Genomic DNA, 21570 nt, shown 5'->3' with positions numbered 1-21570 from the left:
GTGATCTTTGTCGGGAAAAGTCTGTCATAAAAGTGTTTTTTATTCTCGCCTTCATTGTCGTTACTTGGAGCATGGCACTGAACAATGTTCACCTCCATCCTCTTCTTTTTTGGTTCTAAGGAGTGCTGTGACGATCCTAGGGCTGTGCAACTCCCATCCTATCAGTGGTCTCTGTGCCTGCTTGGACAACATGACTCTACAGCAATAGCTCTGTTGTCATCAGTCGTCTCTGTCCAGTTTGCCTCTATCTTGTCTGTCTAATGCCTAATAGGGTCAGGTTGTTACTCCTGTCTGCTACAACTTGTGCATACATAGTCCGCAACGTCCATGTGCCAATGTGGATCCTCCTGGTTGAAAGAAGGGTCGTCCGCTTAGTTGCTTACTACCTGGCATAATGTGTTTTTGAGTTGAAAATCCTTCTTCTTTGCTAAAAGTTATTTTAGTGTTGCTGTAGCAAGTGGACTTCTACAAGGAACTTAAAAGCATGGTTGCTAGCCCCATGCTTAACCCTCCTCATTTACCCTGACTTAGGACAGTTTACCCTGGAGGGTCTCCCTGGTTGAGTTAAACAATATATTTAGGAATCCTTTCAGTTCTGTTTAGTGGTTAGGTGCGGGCCTTCAGCTGTTGATAGTCTGACTTTGCGAATTACAGCTTGAATAACTCTACATTCACCAATGGTTACTGGGCCATTTTTGAGTTGGTTTTCTATGAGAGCCCCAGCTGCTGCTTTTAGGCTTGGCTATAAACAAAAAAAAATCATTGACTCATCACCACAGCAAAGGCAGGTGTCCTGTTTATTTATGGTTTCAAATTATTTATCGAATCATTGGATCTTTCCCTAGTTCATGTTTCGTACAGTTGCTTTATATTCAGCTAGCAAATTAACAGATCCAATGGCTGGCATACCACTGAAACAAGACGTGCCACAGCCATTTTTGCTCAGTCTAAAGAAGAAAACTTCACATAACATTCCTCTTTTGAGTGAGATGTTGCATTATGCTTTGCCTTTTTAATGTATTGGTTTATGCTGCGCCATCAAAAAGGTAAAGGTAAATAGGCCTACAATCTAGGAAAAAATGATCATAACACTTCTGCTGTTTGCTGGGTCATGGTTGTCCTTCAGAGTTCTTCTAAGAATAAAAGAATCCCACTGCAAGGAAAAAGTATCTGCACGTATAAAAGTAAACCTGTGAAAGAAGAAGACTTTTGCACTAAAAAACCTGAAAAATGGAGGGGCAGTATTGCATCCTGAATGTAAATCCCTATAAAGCTGTACAACATATTTATATATCTCATAACCCTCTTTACTCTCTGGCCTTTTTTAAGGTGGATATAAAATCCATCTGTCTTTAGATATCAGATGAGTGCAATTTACACAATAAAATGTACTGACATTGTCTAACATGTTCAAAACATCAGACTGTGGTTTGGAGGCCTTCTTGAGCGTTTATGGAAAATAGGTACATTTGTTTGAACATCTGAACAATGGGAGATCCCGGTGGGTTTATTTTGCTATTGTGTGCTTTGTTTTTTTTTTTGTTTTGTTTTTTTGTTTTTCAATTTTAATTTAGACTTAAAATTTCAGTTTAGAAAATGGAACCATGCCATGCTTTAGTGGATAGTTTATGATTGTTTAATATTATTTATTCATAAACTCTCCAAACTGGAAATTTTTTGACCTTTTTATTTTTTCAATGTAAACAGATGAGAAAGAGAAAGCTGTTGAATGGTATAAGAAAGGCATTCAAGAGATGGAGAAAGGCATTGCTGTGCCAGTCACTGGGCAAGGTAAGCAAATGCACAAGGATTATCAAAACTAGTGTTTGACCTTCAGACATTCCTGTTTCATTGCACTGGAAACTTAATAACTGTAACCAAGTGTTAACGATGTGACCCATTTTGAGAGAACAACCTGGGTAACAGGTACTGTTAATCCTTGACCTGGTGTTGGTTATATTCGTCGTCCAGAATAACTCGTGTATATATACAGGGTACTGGGTCCTGAAAACTTGATGAGAAAAAAATAAATTGCATTGCATTATTGAAAAAAAAATGTTCTATTTAAAAATGATGGCTATTTACGTCATGTTCAGAATGACTTTTTATAGAATATTTTTTTATTTTTGTCTGTTTTAATATGTACTTCAGTATGTCTTTACATTAACCATATTGGTTTTGTTAAATTGCCTTGCCAAATGCTCGTTACTAGAGAAGACTATCTGCATTGGGACCTGGCATGTTCTTTCCTCTCTTTCAGGCGAGCAGTATGATAGAGCACGTCGTTTACAAGCAAAAATGACTACAAATTTGCTTATGGCAAAAGACCGTCTGCAGCTACTAGGTATTTGTTTTCTCTTCTTCAGTTCTCGAGTCTGTGCTAGAGTACTAGGAGAAGTTTTCAATGACTGATAAATACAATACATATAATTTGCAATTCCTTATGTCCTCTGGAAAAGCCTAGATGGACTGTACCATCACCAAGCTAAGACTGGTCATATGCCATGTAATCTTGAGAACACTTTTAGCTCAGGAATAATGTGCCCTTCGTGAAACGGTTGAGTTGAATAAAATACCATAAATACATAGTCAAACACGTTTTGAAATTGGTCTTGGAAAATATCTGTTGGCGATTGTGGCACGTGTTTCTTTTGCTGCATGGCCTTAACCCGAGCGTTTTAAAAACGTCCCTCGCTTGCGGAAATCACAAGAAGCTTTACCTAACGCAAAGGAGAATCCATCGTGCATTTTTCCTTTTCTTGTTAAATTGTAGTGACATCTTGTGAATGACCATTTGCTGTTTTCTGCTCACCTTTAAAATGTTGTGTCCCGATGCAATATATAAAGAAAACATGCTTTTCCTAATGTAAAATGGATGGATTCCCCTTAGTTTGCTTTTGCATGTGATATTTAATATTAACACACCATTTAAAAGCATGCCTCTAAACGTAAATTACATTCCATTGCAAGCCATTCGAAATGTTTGCTGCAGTATTCTGAATGCCTGTCACTTATTAAATGGTGCTACTTTCTGCCTGTAGGATTTTATAGGTAGCCTCAGCGGTGTATCGACCTTTTGGTGATGCCCTATGCCTGACCCAGTTCTGTGGTCTCGGTGTCCACCTCCTTGGCGGCCATCATCACCACAGGGTACTGGGATATGATGTTGTGTACTGATACTCCTTGTCTTAAAGTCATGCAGCACCTTTTTTATGCCAGCTCTGCCGGCTTGCGGTGATCTGTCCCTCAGGGTTACTGTTGCCCCCAAGGATGTGTTGCCCTAGGCCAGAACAAACTACTGGGTAGCCCTCCAGAATGTGTGTGTGTATATATAATACACCTATACACACAGGTAGAGAAATATCTATCTATATATACATAGATGCATTATATCATTCCTCCAATCTCCCCAATTTACTCATGATCTTCACCTGCAAAAGTAGAACGGTGGGGGGTGGCTCTGCAGGACATTATTATGTCAGTGTATTGGTGTAGCAGCACAATCTCCCTGGTTGTGGTTCAACACTAAAATTGTCTAGTAGGTATATCCTAGTACACCATATGTTTTTGCTAGCAGTACTTGGTAGGCCTTTGCACAAGGTAATGGCTCGGGCAGACCTGGAGCTGTCCTGAGGGCAACTAATTTTGGCTGGTAAAAATGGCGACTAGGAGGAGGACTATTGCCATACTAATACTGTGGGTCATTTAGTGTAATTCTCCTGTTACACCAGTTTTAACATATGCCTAACCGTATGTGAGAGCTCTGTGATTGCCTGGAGGTGGCAGTATCTAGTTGATTACTAGACCTCAGGAGCAACCTTTTATCTCCAGGTAGGGGTGAGGTGTTTAGCTCCCCATGCCCCTCTACTCAGGAGGCCACCTTTCCTGGCTTCTAGGTATGCTACTGAACCCAACATAAATGGATGCAACACATCAACAAATATGTTTGAATACGTCTGCAGTTTATTCAGAAGGTGGGAATATATTTCTTAGTATATATAGGAATGTATAGTTTTGCTTTGTCCAGCCATCCCATGAACTCTGCGGTTTCGGTTTGAGTGACGTGTCAGTGTGGAACACCTGTCATTTCACTGAACATTGATGCCTCGAAAACAACTAATTTGGTTTTATGTGGATAACTATCTCTTGTATAATATAGTATAGTTTTGTATAATGTGGACATATAATAGGGTAGAGCTTGCTCCATGCCTAAAGCATTCATTCTGGTATGTACGTTCTTTAACCTGCTCTGCTTTTTGCCGCTTCAACAGCTTAATACAGGTATGCTTTACCCACACACCGCTTTTTCAATCTTATATCATACCAATTTTACTAGGGATGCACCGATATGTCGGTGGCCGAAATATATTGGCTGAGAAAGGGCAAAATGCCGAAATAAAAAAATAAATGGCCAAAAATAATCGTCCGCAGGGGCCAGGCTGCTTACTTGTCCGTTGCTCGCATAGTGTGCGTCTCTTGTACTGGCCAGGAGAAGCAGGAACCATGTCACATGACTTTGCTCCATTCCTTCTTCCCCTGGGGGCGGAACAGGAGAAGTTGTTTGCACAGACTGAAGCGGAAGGGCCCCTGCAGAAGTCTGTGAGCGAGAGATCTGCACTTCATGAATGAGTATATGAACGTTTGTGAATGAGTAAATTAATGAGTGTGTGATAGCATAGATGTGTAAGTGGTGGTGGGGATAGCATGGCATAGGGAGCCTGTAATCACACTCCTATCATGCTCAGGTTCTAGAACGTACTGGCTGCCTGGGCATGATAGGAGTGTGATTGCTGTTAGATACATCCATATATTATACTTTTATATTTTTTTGTCCAATGTTGGTGTGTTAACAACACTTTTATTAAAAGTAAGTAATACAGCAAAATTGGACAAAAATTAAATAACAATATTAATCGCACTCCTATCATGCTAAGTCAGCCAGTACATGCTGGAATCTGGGTATGATATGAGTGTGATTGCTGTTAACAATAAATATATATATATATATATATATATATATATATATATATATATATATATATATATATATATATATATATATATATATATATATATATATATATAATTAATATTGTTGTTTGAATTGTTTTTGTCCAATTTGGTCATTTTCGGTTTCGGGACAGAATTTTCGTCTTCGGTGCATCCCTGTGTTAAAATAATGTATTTTAATTTTTCCATATGTGTGTGCCTGCTGTCTCTGCATGTGTTAACATTTAATCATGATATTTCCACATTTGCAAACAGGAATACTAATAACTTACAGTTGAGGTTGAAAGCTAACCTGCACCTAGGCTAAAGACAAGTGCAGGTTTTCATAGCTCCACGCGTTTCGTGTAACCATATATGCCTTAATTGACTTGCCGAAAGACATCCACTCTGTTCGCATCAGAGGCAATTTTAAAACAATAGATTGCAATCGTTGCAGACAGAACTCTTAGCTTTAATTCACTATATCAGAATACCAGTGGGTCAAAAGTTTTGCAGAACTTTAAACAGTCTGGAAGATTCATAAAAATGAATTACTTGTTAGATCTTCTTAATTAAGAGTGAATTGGCACCAGTTGCTGTATTTAAGGCCCTTCCTGTAGAGCCGGGGTCTGTCTGCCCTTGATACCATAGAAAAATCCAAGGCCCTTTAGAAAAATGATTGTGGACTTCCACAAATCCAGTTTATCCTTTGAAGCAATTTACAAGCAACTGCAGGTGCAACTGTAAAAAATAATTGTATGCAAATATAAAAAGCATGGGGCCACACAGACACCTCACAGACATTGCATTTAGGAAGGAGGCACAAATTTACTCCCAGGGCTGAATGTACTTTGTACTCTCGTCTGAGAAGGCAACAACAAAGGAGCTGGTGAAGGTGTTGGAGGCATCAGGTACTCATCCTACATCTCCATGGCCTGAAAGGCTTTCGCACCAGGAAGAAGCCCCTACTTAAGACCAGCATAACAAAGCCAGAATGAGGTTTGCAGGCGATCACCAGGAAAAAAAACCTAGCCTTTTGGAGGAGTGTTCTCTCGTCAGATGAAACAAAATTTAAACTGTTTAGCCATAATTATCAGCTCTATGCATGGAGGAAAAAACACAAGACTTTTAATCTGAAGACCACCATCCCAACTGTGGCACTTTGTGGGATGGCAGCATCGTGAGGGTTTGGTATTTTGCTGGAAAAATGTCAGATGCACTTCAGAAAATAGATGGCATTAAGGGGGTGTTTTAGAAAGACACATCGGCAAGGAAGTTAAAACTTGATCGCAGCTAGGTCTTCCAGCAGGACAAGGTTTTTAAGCATACTTTTAAAATTGGCTTATAGACGAAGTACTGGAGTGGCCATCATTAAGCCCTGACCTGAATCCTATAGAAAATTGAACTGAAAAAGCGCCCAAAATGTGACGGAGTTGCACCTGTTCTGTTAGCTGGGATTTTTGCTCATGGCTTCTAATTTTGACCATTGTGGAATGCTACACCAAGTGTTTGATTCAAGTTAAGCATTTAAAAGGCAATGCCACCAAATACTAAGTGTATGTGCACATTTGACCTACAGAAATTCTGATATTAAAGCTGAAATAATTCTCTATGTAGTTGATTGTTTTTAAATTACCTCTGATGTGTACATAGCAGATGTTTTTAATTTACTTGCCAAAAGGAACGTATGGTAATTTGAAGTTTGTGGAATTGTGAACAATATTGCAACAATCCTTTTAATTTCCATTTCATGAAACCAGGAGTTCAAAACCCCCTCTTCCTCCTCCTAAAGTTACAAGGTTTGTAGATGTGTAGCTGTTTAAAATCTAAGTAAACATGTTTAAAAAGTGTGTGTGTATGTATATATATGTATGTATGTATGTATGTGTTTTATTTATATATATATAATTTTTTTTTTTTTTTTTTTTTTTTTTTTTTTGAGATGGGGAATCCTAAATGGATAAGAAATATTAGTGTCCTCCAAGGAATGAAAAATATAGCTTGAGAAAGGCTAAAACTAATTCAGGAACTGGATCATTTCCGAAAATTTAAATTCCTCATCAGTAGAGATGCGTAAAATAGGATTGTTATCTTGTATCTTATCTTGATTATGTGCGTTTGTTTAACCAACTCTTCCAGACGTCTTTTAGATCAAGGATAGTTACCTGGTAACCTACCAGGTATTTATCTACAACTTCAGGAAAAGACTTTCATCACTGTGGGAGATGGTTCCTCCATAACTAAGGAACTACCTCAGTTTGATCTTATGACCAACTTATGACCAAAATGACTACCTGATTACTTAAAAGCTTGTGTGAAACAATCCAAAATGTTATGTAGATATTGAATACTATGTATAACGGTATTATACCGTCAGACTTGTGCTTACAACCACAGGCATGACAATGGAGAAATATTACATTCATAATTTGTTTTTGTTTTTTTTCTTTTGTTTTTTTTTTTCTCCCTTCATTTTCAAATGTTTGCCTGTACCCTCTCCTCTGTTTACTTAGCGAAGCTGCAAGCTGATGTGCAAGCTCAGAACGCACAAATGGAGGTCTATAGTGACCGTGCAAACCTACCTTGCCGCAATGGACATCTCAAGCCAGGTGGGTTTATGATGGCATTGGATATAGTCAAGTAGGGGATAGTCATGCCGGGTAATTTGTTTTCTTGTGTAAGCGGTAAAATGTATGATGCATTGCGCTTGGATCTGTTGGTTCTGCGTCTGTCATACAGTGAGGTGCATGTTGGCCACCTCTCTTGACAGAAATCAGAACAGGATGTAGACTTATTTTAGGGAAGTTGAGATCATACACAATACTTTCTAATCGCCGCTGGCTTTGGTGTGCTCTGCACTTATTGCTGCTCAGTAACGCTGCAAACCCCCATGTTGCGCATGGACTTCACATGCTGTTGTCCGGCAGTAATGCGGCTCACTCACCATGCAGCAGCGCGTGACGGTTGTTACCAGTCTGCCCAGTTCACAGCTGTATCTGTACCTTGTGGTGGTAGGTGCTTGTGACTTGAGAACCATCGGTCTAAGAACGGATGTTATTCCTGGCCATTGTTATAATGGAGCTTCTGTACATCACCTTCGTATGTGAGGCCAGGTTATGTTTGAGTTATGTGTAGCATATCTCTTGTTTCCTATATGTACCGGCTGATATATAAACGTCCATGGAGCTCTCAGATATTGAGAGACTATGGAAATTCATGGATTGTGAAATAAGGATAGACATCTGTGGTTCAGGAGTATTGCACAAAAGATTGATTCTTACAAAGCCACTTTTTATGTACAATCTGTGGAATTAGCACTATTTTTCTCCACTTCCAAATGAAATCCCCAGACAAGGCAAATATTTTGTTTTGTTTTGTAACTCATTTTATTTGTAAGTCTCTATTGGGTTGGCTGATTGGTTAGGCAGGACAGAGAGTTGGAGTAGGGATGGAAAGAAGAACCTCTGTCCCTTGTACTGGCATCTGCTGTTACAAAAGGGAATTAAAATAAATAAATATATAATATACATACACGCACACACATACATATATATAATATGTATGTGTGTGTGTGTGTTATCACATTGTTAATGACTAATAGTGCCCCCTGGACCTAGTCAGCTTTGGCAATAGTATGTCGCTGCCTAAGTGCCTCATTGATAGTCCACACCCTTAAACAAACCTACATTATATTTGGACTCAACTATATAATTATCTTTTAGAGTTTCTAGCGAATTAATTTGATGTGTCAAACAATGTAGAGCTGAAACAACGAATCGATAAAATCGATAATAATCGATAACGGAAATCATCGATAACGATTTCCGTTATCGATTAATCGAGTGATCAATTCGTTGTTGGAGCACTCGGCTCCTTTTACTTACCTCCGCGAGCGTTCCCCGCTTCTGCTACACGCTCTGCAGTCTCCGCCTTCTTTCAGCTACGTGACGGATGTGACGCGTTCCGGAGGTAAGTATTCTTCATGTCTATGTGCACGGATCGCACAGAGCGAATCGCTCTGTGCGAATGGAGCCACTCGCACAGAGCGGTTCGCTCTGTGCGAGTGGCTCCACTCGCACAGAGCGGTTCGCTCTGTGCGAGTGGCTCCACTCGCACAGAGCGGTTCGCTCTGTGCGAGTGGCTCCATTCGCACAGAGCGGTTCGCTCTGTGCGAGTGGCTCCATTCGCACAGAGCGGTTCGCTCTGTGCGAGTGGCTCCATTCGCACAGAGCGGTTCGCTCTGTGCGAGTGGCTCCATTCGCACAGAGCGGTTCGCTCTGTGCGAGTGGCTCCATTCGCACAGAGCGGTTCGCTCTGTGCGAGTGGCTCCATTCGCACAGAGCGGTTCGCTCTGTGCGAGTGGCTCCATTCGCACAGAGCGGTTCGCTCTGTGCGAGTGGCTCCATTCGCACAGAGCGGTTCGCTCTGTGCGAGTGGCTCCATTCGCACAGAGCGGTTCGCTCTGTGCGAGTGAGAGCGGTTCGTGAGTGTGGGTGCAGGGCAGAGTGGGGGTGCAGGGCAGAGTGGGGGTGGGGGTGCAGGGCAGAGTGGGGGTGGGGGGTGCAGGGCAGGAGACTGGGTGCAGGGCAGAGTGGGGGTGGGGATGCAGGGTGTGAGTGTGGGTGCAGAGCAGAGTGGGAGACTGGGTGCAGGGCAGAGTGGGGGTGGGGATGCAGGGCAGGGTGTGAGTGTGGGTGCAGGGCAGAGTGGGTGCAGGGCAGAGTGTGAGTGTGGGGGCAGGGCAGAATGTGGGGGCAGGGCTGGGTGCAGGGCAGAGTTGGAGACTGGGTGCAGGGGCACAGTGCAAAGTGCTGGGTGCAAAGTGCCAGTGCTGGGTGCAAAGTGCCAGGGCTGGGTGCAAAGTGCTGGGTGTAAAGTGCCAGGGCTGGGTGCAAAGTGCCAGGGCTGGGGCAAAGTGCTGGGCGCAAAGTGCTGAGTGCTGGGTACAAAGTGCTGGGTGCAAAGTGCAAAGTGCTGGTGCAAAGTGCTGGGTGCAAAGTGCTGAATGCTGGGTGCAAAGTGCTGGATGCAAAGTGCCAGGGCTGGGGCAAAGTGCTGGGTGCAAAGTGCTGGGTGCAAAGTGCCAGGGCTGGGTGCAAAGTGCTGGGTGCAAAGTTCTGGGGCAAAGTGCCAGGGCTGGGGCAAAGTTTCTTGAACAGTAATAGTCCACCTCTTTTCAGAATGTTTGGGGTTATTTTGTTTCATAAATATTGTGTTTGGGTTCTTGTACTTTGAAAATATTGTTTTTTATTACATCATAACAAAATAAGAATGTTAATGTAAATTTTAAGTTGTTTTTTAACATCCAGTTCATTAAATTCTTTTAAATAAACGAAAAATTTGCATATTGTTTTTTTTTATCCGATTAATCGATTAATCGAAAAAATAATCGGCCGATTAATCGATTATTAAAATAATCGTTAGTTGCAGCCCTAAAACAATGTCTGGCAGATTTTGACCAAATGTGTGCTTTTATGGGCAGACTAGACCGTCGGAAAGGTTATGATCTGTCATCAAATTCTTGTTTGTAATATGTAATAGCTTTATGATTCTTACAATTTGTAATGGTTTTTTTCTTTTTTTTCTTTCAAGTTTATGCTTTTTTACTTTCCTTCACCAACCTCTGGGGACAAAATAAGCATGTCCCCCCATTTAAATATGCAATATGTGCAAGTCTGATGTGGCTTTGCATTTTGGATTTCAAAAGGTTTGTGTGTAAGAAACCTATGACAGCATTTGATGAAACATCGCTTTTTAGGTTTTTACTGTGTAGTCTACATCCATGTACGGCTCAAGAAATTCCCCAGGAATTTTTTTTTTTTTTTTTGAGGAGGCGTTGAAGTGCTTGTGTATGTATACAATCACTGAAGTCGCTGTAGTTTATGGCCAGTGACCATTTATTTTCACTTTGGCTTTTTGGTGTTTTCTATCATTCAGAAAACAGCTAATCAAGATTAAGCTTTTATGTCCATTCCCTAATAGGTATTGCCACACGTTCACTGCAGTCTTCAAAATATGCGGCTGCTTGAGAAAACCATTGGAAAGGACAGTTCAGTTTCCTTGACGGTCCTACTAAAGAATAATGCATATTAACCCCTTCGGGGCCAGCGTTCTCGTTCTATGTCTTATTTAAATATTTTAATTCCGTGCTTGCGATTCGCTTCAAAGTGATCACGTGCATGGAGATGAGGGGGAGTGGCTGCTACGGATCGCTGGGGACACCCAGCGGTCAGTAGCAGCCGCCCCTCGCGATCCCAGCGTCCATAGCGTCGCTGGATGGCGCATCATCAAAGACGTACCTGGTACGTCCCGGTCTGTGGGTAACACCCAACCAGGAAGTACCAGGTACATCACCGGTACGGTGTGAGACCACCAATTGCATTTCTGTGCTGGAGCTTACTGATGGAAAGTGTATCAAGTGCAAGGACATGTGTTCTGAAGGGTGAGGAAAGGGGCAAATGCATATGGGAGGGTACTGCAGAATTCTTCCCATACGTTTGCAGGGGGAACCACAGACCACAAGGACGTTTACCAGGCATTGGTAGCTTTACATTTTAATAACAAAAAAATGGAATGCCCCAAATGATTGTAGGGTAGTTGATCCTGGTCAAAATATCCAAGGTAAGTTACCATGCATTCATGTGTATGGTTTGCTACTTTTTTTTCTTGTAAAACAATTTGTCTCTGTGGCGAATAAATGTTTTTAAACATGCTGCCCAGCTGTGAATTAAAAAGTTGTTTTCAGTTTTAGACGTCCATATCCCTTGAATTCTGTGATAAAGAGTAAAATAACCTTCCTTAAATCCATCGTGTCTCGGTGTACAATATTTTTAAGATAAACGCGGTATTACATTGTAACCAATGTGTGGCTCATGTATAACATTTGAAAAAGATGTATATATTTAGATATAAAGAGAGAGAGAGAGAGCAAGAAATCGGTGAATACCATTGAAAAAACACCTAACGCATACATATTGGGGATTCCATCTGATTATGCTCCTTGGACTTGGCAACCTTGGGGTACTTTGACGTAGTGGCGGGCTAAGCAGGATATGGCATATAGTATGATGGAATCCCAAAGGTTTATGGCTTAGATGATGGAATTGAATGGTATTCACTGGGCATGTGCTGAATTCTTGCTCTATTTTGTGTATACATTGGTCATTATTCTAGCACCAACCCAGGAATCTGAATTTGTATGCCTTTAATGCTAGGGGTTGCTCCCCTTACTCTATAGTGTTTTTTTGTATTATAAAGTGAAACAGCAATGAAAAAAAATTGTGGCATGGATATTTCCCCCCCTCCTTTGATCTGGCATAGTGAACAGTTACTCTGCCTCATGTGCCCCCTGCACATGGTGATTACTGCTGGCTTTATTCCAGGACGACCTTCCTGAGGAAGAACATTTGAAATTTGCCATGTAACCTGTCTTAGTGTCCCATGTATATGCAAACATAGCATGGCTGACTAAAGTCAAGCAAAATAAAATGCACATGTGCTGATGTGTGTGTGTGTATATATACATGTCTAAGACCTATCCGTAAAGACAAGGTATTACCACTTCCTTAACCATGGCCTAGAAGGCGCTTCCTGGAAAGGAGATTACTGTTCTTGAGGCTGTTTGAAAATGAGAGAAAATTGTTTCTGGTAAAGTCAAGTGTTTTCTAAATCGGTAGAAGGTAGCGATCTGCTAAGCATGCATTTTCCTGGGCATACATATTCCTTTAAATTAAGACATTTACACAGTGAGCAGGCTTGGGGCAATCAATTTTGGCTATTGTTTCACATATACTAGTTTGTACCAGAGTTACTCTTTATCTGTAGCTTGCCATTTTTCATGGATCGGTTCACTCTCTTTGCTGAGAATTTTTTTTGTTCTCCAGTACTTATTTCTGCTTTTTGTCTCTTGTAGAAAAAGGTGCTGTTCCAAAAAAGAGAGATCCACCAACTCTTACTAGTACCTCAATTTCACGTGCAAAGTCCTTCCCTAAAAGTACATCACCTGGTATTTCAAATCACAACCGGATACCTGGTACGGGTGTACCCTCTACAAACAGACAAGCTGGACTTCATGCAAACAGGGTATGCAAGAGGTGAATTTATAGACTCCCAAATTTCCACCATGCAGTGTTGTAAATGTATTAAACGCACACACCATTTTGGGAGAACTTCACGTTCTTGATAGGGGCCTCTCATAACTTTGTAATGTGTTTAAAGGACATTGTACTGTCCCAAACAGCCTCATCTCACATTTAAATTTCATATTCTTACTAAATAATTTTTTAATAATTTAATATTCATTCCTTTCTGCAGAGTAACCCTTGCCCATTCATCGACATGATATAATTTGCACACCAATTTTTTTAAAATGTGTTTTTTTTTTTGTTATTATTAAAAAAACATTATTTAGAGGGTATGAAGGCGATAGGGCTACGCTCCAGATGTTTCCAGTGCCAAGACTATTTCAATGTTTTTTTCATTGTCTATTTAAAGGGTGTTGGAGGAAAAAACAGCACTAGACCAGGCACCAAACCAACAACGCCTTCTACAGGTGTGAAGAAAAAGGACATTAAGAACTTAAGAAACGTCGATAGCAACCTGGCAAATGTGATTCTTAATGAAATTGTTGACAGGTATTCTTTAGTCTCAGGTTCAACTCTATGCATGGTGTGTGTGTGTGTGTATATATCTATAATTGCAACATCATTTTACGTATGTGTAACATCTCAAGTAGATTTTTGGGAACCAAAACATTTGTTATCTTAAGTAAAACATTGAGAACAAATTTAAAAACAAAATTAGTGGAAGAGTAAATTGGTGCAGATTTGAGAGTTTGATATATTTCAAGACTTTTTTTTAAGGTATTTTTTCTTTTCATTTGAGGTCTGTATGTAGCCGTGATGTCAATAGACGCTTTTAAAAATGTGCCTGCAAGTTAAACTTTGCCAACCCAGCAACCACTTTGTGCAGACGTTTTTATCATGCGTAGCTATGTGTTCATAATTGCTAAAAGCACTGCATGCTGTGCGTCCTGGATAAACTTTAAAAATGTTCATTAAAGTCCTATTTAAACCTTTTTTTTTTTTTTTTTCTTCCCGTTTTCAACATTCTCTCCGAACACAGTGGACCATGTGTTAAATTTACTGACATCGCAGGCCAGGAACTAGCAAAGCAAGCCTTGCAGGAAATCGTAATTCTCCCTTCCATAAGGCCAGAGGTAAATGTTTTTTCTTTTCTGAATTTACCCTTCCCGGTCTTATTTTTCACACATTTTAGCATAACTGGATGAGTTGTGCCATCAATGTGTAATAAACTCCTGATTGTAAGGACAAGCTAACATATCTAGATTAAGACAAGCAGTATGTGTATCATACCACATGGTAAAACCTAAACTGTAAATGCTTGACTTTCACCTATAATGAAAGTTTTGCATGTGTGGTTAAGGCAGAGGAATTTTACTTCAAGTAAGTTCAATGTTATACATGCCTCATGCTCAGAATACATTTATATAATATTTGCCTAAAATTTTCAAGCCATCTGAGCTTCAATTCATATTTATACACATTTCTGATTACAGCTATTCACTGGACTAAGAGCTCCTGCCCGAGGGTTATTGCTGTTTGGACCGCCTGGAAATGGCAAGACTATGCTGGTAGGAGAACCCTTTACAAAACAGTCCAGCGACAGTGCCTCTAGTCCGAAAATTTCGGATAGTTAAAAGTTTTTCCTCTTTCTCTTCTGTTTAGGCAAAGGCAGTTGCAGCTGAATCAAATGCAACTTTTTTTAACATAAGCGCAGCAAGCCTTACTTCCAAGTATGTAAGTAACTCATTTTAAATCTGTGTTTCATAAAACCAAGTTTGATTAGTGGTTTATAAGATGATGTATTTATATCATAGTGATATGACCGTATGCATAGAACATTCCTAGCAGAAAGAGAAATCTATTTATAACACTGTATATGCCTCTTCATGCACCATTCACTGCTCTTTTCTTTGCCAACTATGACATTTTCGCTCTTGTAACACCATTGTGGCTCATACTCCTTTAAATACATATAGGCATATGCCCTAGTTGCACATCTCGGCATGGAACTGCCCACTCCTGTTGGTAATCATTATTGCACCAGAAAATTATGCAGGACTTCTTACTATACAAACTTTTAAGGGGTATGACAAAACTATTGTCAGCCACATGAGAGCGTGTGTTTTACTAATTTTATTGTTTTTAACTGTGTTTTTTTTAAATTTAATTTAGGTTGGAGAAGGGGAAAAGCTTGTGCGTGCTCTCTTTGCTGTGGCTAGAGAACTCCAACCATCCATTATTTTCATAGGTAAGATCATGTTTTGCTATTCCTCTTGTATAATCTCCCAGTGTTCTACAAACCGAGATGTTTTAAACACAGCGTTCTCAAAATACATTGTTCTTAATGCGAGTTAGTATTGCAAGTGTTTTAATTCTATAACATAAATGTAGATTACTGTATATAGAAGATTTAATATAGAACTGAACTGTCCTGTTGTGAAAAACTATTAGTCTAAATCTATTAGTCCAGAAGAAAATGGAGTTATTAGTTGAAGTTGACCAGTTTTTAATAAGCCAGTATAAGGTTTTAGGACTTAAGATTTATAGATTCCATGTTTATAGATATTTATATATAATGAAATAGGTATCCTGTTAGCTAACTATGTATTTCTGTCCAGTACTATATAGAGAACATTCTAATTTACAGTTTCAATAAATCAGTTATTTTTTCTTAATTCTGGCAGATGAGATTGATAGCCTTTTATGTGAAAGAAGAGAGGGAGAGCACGATGCCAGCAGGCGATTAAAAACAGAATTTTTAATAGAGTTTGATGGTGTAAGTACCAGCCTTTTTCATTCATTTTATTTTGGAGGTTGGGTTAAAGTGACCGTTCACAGAGATATAGATGGAAGAAATTAATTTGTCATTTAAAATTTTCCACTGTATTAAGAGAATTGGTATTTCCAATGGGAAAAACCTTTCACAAGTAGAAATTTACTATTGTAATACCCATTGCCTTGATATAATGCTTAAGTTTTTAATTAGAAACATACGTATATAAAATATATCGCTCACAGACTCTTGAATCTGTTCCACAAACTGAGCTTACGATATAAAAAAAATAAATAAATAAAATAAAATGCTATATGGAGACCTGCACTGTGACTCAGGTGTATACTAGTTAGTCTTAATGAGGTATTTTGTAGTGGTTTGGTAATGGGCTACCTTTGTAGTAATAAGGTTTCTTTATAAAGTCTTGCTTGTTTTTGTATTTTTTCCACCCGGTTAAATCTGTTTCATATTTTAGGTACAGTCTGGTGGAGATGACAGAGTTCTTGTCATGGGGGCAACAAACAGACCTCAAGAACTTGATGAAGCAGTTCTCAGGTATGTGATTTGATGCTGAATAGTGGAGCTTCCTTTAGGGTGCCCGAATATTTGGTAATTTGTAGTGTTGCCTAAATTACATTTCCTCCATGTAGAGGAGACAATTTCGATAATGTGCACCCACTACTGTGCTGCGCCTTCTGAGCAAAACATGGCTTTTTATGGGTATGAAAAGACCTCAATGTAGCAAAACGTATTTGCCTCCCAAATGCCTAGGGAAAAAATCTGAACATTACTGCCACTTATGTAACAATAACCCGATGAATATTGCATGTATAATTTTTTTGCTTTAATTCTAGGCGATTTGCAAAGAGAGTATATGTATCCTTACCAAATGAAGAGGTAAGAAGTCTTTTCATTTTCTTTTCATACATTTTGATTTGTGAAAAAATGATGTTTTTTAAATATGCTAGTAACCACCTCCTTCCTTATTCTAGATCTTCCCAAATTCCCGGTGAATTAGTCCTTTTATAGGACCCATGTTCGCAATCTCTCTAACTGAAATTTGCCTTTTCCCTTGTAGACACGCCTTTTGCTTCTTCAAAATCTTTTAAGCAAACAAGGAAACCCACTTTCTGAAAAAGAGCTGAGTCGACTGTCACGGTAAGATACGTGGGCATTAGAACACGTATATTAAATGTACAGTTTACTGCCTTAAACAACTCCGCTAAACATAAATCCAATTCAAAGTACTCAGTAAGGGTTGTAATAATCTTTCAGCACTTTGTAAAGAAAATAGGCCCCTTCTGAAATGCAGACATTCATTTGAAGGAAAGTGCACCTACTGAAATTAACGAGTGTGAGAGGATATTGTAGACTGTAGCTGGAGAGGAGTATCCACACATGCACATTACTACATGGAAAGCATCTGTTAGGGGTGCGGGGAAAGAGAGCATATCCATAGAGGGGATTTTAATGAATTCCTCTTTGCATATGCATGAAAAGAAAGTCAATTTAAAGGTTATTTTAGACTATCCAATACTAATAAATGAATGGCTTGTGATGCTTGCATACCCAAAATGCTTTAAATTATTGTTTAAATGCTGTATTTCACCCCCTGTGATATTAGACTGACAGAAGGATACTCAGGAAGTGATATAACTGCTTTGGCAAAAGATGCTGCCCTTGGACCTATCAGAGGTGAATATCAAGAATTGCTTGTCTCCTTTTTTGTAATGTTGCTGTTTTTCATGAAAAAAATAGAATATGGTCTGAGCTTCATCTAAATTACATCAGTAAACACAATCTATTTTTAACTAGTAACACACATTATCATTTTATCCATACTGAATACATAATTCAAACATTCACAGTGTGGGTTGTAAAAAGGTATGTGAACACCTAAGCTAATTACTTCAACACAAGTTAATTGGGATCAGGAGTTGGCAAATCCATGAAACAAGATTGGAGGTGTGTTTTAGAGATATTGCTATTCATGAGAAGCATCTGCTGATGTGAACCATGCCTCACAAAAAGGACATTTCAGAAGAACAATGATCAAGATTTTCATGGTTGATTTTTATAAAGCAGATAGGGTTTTACTGTGATTTCAAAGGGTTTACATCAGGGGCGTACCTAGAGTATTTGGCACCTGGGGCCGATTCTGTATGTGGCGCGTACCTAGAGTATTTGGCACCTGGGGCCGATTCTGTATGTGGCACCCCCCCACACACACTTTAAAACTGCATAGCTTCTATGGTTATATACTGTTGCAGACACTGAAGGTGGTACAGCATTACTGTTATTTATATACTGAGGCAGACATTGACGGTGGTACAGCATAACACCTATCACTATATACTGAGGCACACATTGACGGTGGTACAGCGTAATCCCTATCACTATACATAGAGCCAGACATTGACAATAGTGCAGAATAACTCCTATCACTATATACTAAGCCAAACATTGATGTGGTGCAGGCCTACCACTTCATTGTCTGGCTTAGTAGTAGGGATGCACCGAAACGACAAAAAGAATTAAATAACAATATTATATATATATATATATATATATATATATATATATATATATATATATATATATATATATATACCGTATTGGCTCGGATATAGGCCGCCCCCGTATATAGGCCGCACCCTAAAAGTTTGGTGCTTTTTTAAAGAAAAAGTTTTTTTTCTTTAAAAAAGCACCAAAAAAAACATGCTGCCACTGTCCTCCCCCCCGAGATATGCTGCCACTGTCCTCCCTCCCCGAGATATGCTACCACTGTCCTCCCCCCCGAGATATGCTGCCACTGTCCTCCCTCCCCGAGATACGCTGCCGCTGTCCTCCCTCCCCGCGATACGCTGCCGCTGTCCTCCCTCCCCGCGATACGCTGCCGCTGTCCTCCCTCCCCGCGATACGCTGCCGCTGTCCTCCCTCCCCGCGATACGCTGCCGCTGTCCTCCCTCCCCGCGATACGCTGCCGCTGTCCTCCCTCCCCGCGATCCGCTGCGCTCCCTCCCCGAGATCCGCTGCCCTCCCTCCCCGAGATCCGCTGCCCTCCCTCCCCGAGATCCGCTGCCCTCCCTCCCCGAGATCCGCTGCCCTCCCTCCCCGAGATCCGCTGCCCTCCCTCCCCGCGATACGCTGCCGCTGTCCTCCCTCCCCGCGATACGCTGCCGCTGTCCTCCTCTGCCCCCCCTCCTCGACTTACCGGAGCAGACTCCCGGGTGTCTTCAGGGCCGGCGAGGGACATCTACGCAATACGCGTATGCAACTTCCGGTACCGTTACCGGAAGTTGCATTTGCGTATTGCGTAAATGTCTCCCGCCGGCCCCGCAAGACACCCGGGAGTCTGCTCCGGTAAGTCGGGGGTGGGCAGAGGTAAAACGCTTAGATAACCTCCCGTGCCGGCACCCCCCCCCCCGTGGGAAGTGCTGGCAGGGGAGGCTGTCTGAGCGTATCGGGGAGAAGGATGCAGGTCCCCTGCACCGCTGCGGGGGATCTGTATCTTAACCCCGCTGCCTGCCCGGCGCCCGGGACTGCATGTCCCGGGCGTCGGGCGCTAGACCCCGAATATAGGCCGCACCCCCACTTTAAAAACTTAAAGTGGGGGAAAAAAGTGCGGCCTATATTCGAGCCAATACGGTATATAATATATTATATATAATTGTTAACAGCAATCGCACGTCTATCATGTCCAGGTTCTAGCATGTACTGGTTGCCTGGGCATGATAGGAGTGTGATTGCTGTCGGCAATCATATATATATATATTAATATTGTTATTATGGAGGCATAGAATCAGACATACAAATTTTGTATTTGCAAGTATACAATGATAATGTATGGAAACATAGCATTGCAGGTATAGATCAACTGGAAATCACATAAAAACTCAGCAATAAAGGTAAAAACCTACAGGCATAGATGATAGGTTGCACAACCCAAAGCCAGCCCTGGCGTCCACACTGCCCATATAGAACCTGACCAGCACCCAGATTACACACATAGGACCTGCCATCTTTGTCCCCAAACAGCCTAGCATGAGTCAACTTTGTCCCCAAACAGCCCGGCCTGTGCCATCTTTGTCCCATAACCACCCTGCCTGTGTCATCTTGGTCCCCAAGGCTCAAACATCCTGCTTGTGCCATCTTTGCCTTTCCCTCCCTTCTCACTATATATCCCCTCCCCCCCTTCTGCCCTATCGGACCCCCCCCCCCCTTTGAAGTTCACTTACCTTTCAGGAGTCCTGCAGTGGGAGTGCGAGGCCTCTGTCTCCCAGCTCTGCTGCTGTATGGAACAGTATAGAGTGATGGGAGTTACGATGTACTTTAGAGCATAATTATATAATGAAAAAGACACTGGAAATGGTACAGCATAACACCATCACTCTCACATTTACCAATCCACACATACTAATCCACTCTCACTGGATGCTTTCCTACCTTTCCTCTGTCACTTTTCTCCTTACAGCAGTCAGCTCCTTTTCTTCCTCTTCGCTCTTCTTCTTCTTCTGTCTCTTTCCGGTTCAGAGGGCACGGACGGTGGTGGGCGCGGCTTCAGTGTTGTGCGACGGGATCTGACAACGAACCCCGGCGCACAGCAGCAGTTGCCGCGTGCATCGCGAGGGAGTGGTATCGGAGGTCTTTAACAGACCTCCGGCTCCCTTGAGTGATTTTAAGCCGGTTAAAGGGAGATCCTCGATCTCCCCAACTGAGCCGGTCCTCTAGCGGCGGACATTACTGTCCGTCTCTGGAGGGGTGCCCGGTGCCGGCAAGTTGGCACCCCCTTGATGAGCGGCATCCGGTGTGGACCCTGCTAGGTACGCTACTGGTTTACATATTCATCAGGCCATAGTTAGACAAATTTATAAATAGAAATGATATGGTACTGTGGCTACTCTTCCTGGACATAAAAGCTAGTGAGTACTTAAAGTTGAGTAAACTAATTAATTTAGTTGAGTAGAATGAGGTAGGTAATTACTGAACATACAGTATATGACAAAATGTGGACACCCCTCCTAATTTTTGAGTTTAGGTGTTTCAGCCACACCCATTGCCAAGAGGTGTATAAAATCAAGCATGGAAGCAGCCATTTCTGTAGACCAACATTGGCAGTAGAACTGGTCCTACTTAAGAGCATAGGATGCCACCTTTGTCACAAGTCGGTTTGTGAAATTTCTGCACTGCTAGGTCTGGGCCGATCCAATGTAAGGGCTACGATTGTGAAGTGAAAGGGTCTAGGAGTAACCGTTCAGTCACAATGTGGCAGACAACACATACTCACAGAGCACTGCTTCTAAGTGCTGAACTATGTATTGTAGTGCATGAAAATTGCCTGTTCTCTATAGCATCACTTAATAGAGTTCCAAACTGCCTCTGGAAGCAACACAAGCACTATGCATCAGAAGCCTAATTAAATGGGTTTCCATGGCTGAGTCACTGCCCACAAGCTGCACCATACCACTGGACTCTGGAGTAGTGGAAACGGGTTCCCTGGAGTGAGGAATCACACTTCATTATCTGGAAGCCTCATGGATGAATCTGGGTTTGCAAATGCCAGGAGAACAATACCTACTGGAATGCATAGTGCCTGTTGGTGGAAGAGGAATAATGATCTGAGACTGTTTTTCAGATCTTGGGCTAGGCCCATGGGTTAAAGTGACGGGTAATAGTGCTACAGCATACAAATCCATTTTAGACAATTGTATACTTCAAACTTTG

At 41.2% G+C, this 21570-nt stretch overlaps 1 protein-coding gene across 2 annotated transcripts in view; it reads left to right on the top strand.

The window, feature by feature from the left end:
* Positions 1–21570, top strand: part of SPAST (spastin) — a 31004-nt gene that overhangs the window by 5803 nt on the left and 3631 nt on the right. Inside the window, exons 2-15 of one of the 2 annotated variants that reach the window (XM_053458793.1) lie at positions 1708–1791; positions 2261–2344; positions 7503–7598; positions 12902–13071; positions 13483–13622; positions 14113–14206; positions 14567–14641; positions 14736–14807; positions 15246–15321; positions 15758–15849; positions 16322–16401; positions 16701–16743; positions 16925–17004; positions 17471–17541. In XM_053458793.1, the coding sequence (XP_053314768.1) occupies positions 1708–1791; positions 2261–2344; positions 7503–7598; positions 12902–13071; positions 13483–13622; positions 14113–14206; positions 14567–14641; positions 14736–14807; positions 15246–15321; positions 15758–15849; positions 16322–16401; positions 16701–16743; positions 16925–17004; positions 17471–17541 (1257 nt within the window). The remainder of the gene's footprint in view (positions 1–1707; positions 1792–2260; positions 2345–7502; positions 7599–12901; positions 13072–13482; positions 13623–14112; positions 14207–14566; positions 14642–14735; positions 14808–15245; positions 15322–15757; positions 15850–16321; positions 16402–16700; positions 16744–16924; positions 17005–17470; positions 17542–21570) is intronic. The other variant, XM_053458794.1, reaches the window with a different exon arrangement.

This window comes from Spea bombifrons, chromosome 3, assembly GCF_027358695.1.
Source record: "Spea bombifrons isolate aSpeBom1 chromosome 3, aSpeBom1.2.pri, whole genome shotgun sequence".
Lineage (NCBI taxonomy): Eukaryota > Metazoa > Chordata > Amphibia > Anura > Pelobatidae > Spea > Spea bombifrons.
This window is presented reverse-complemented; position numbering and strand designations above follow the sequence as displayed.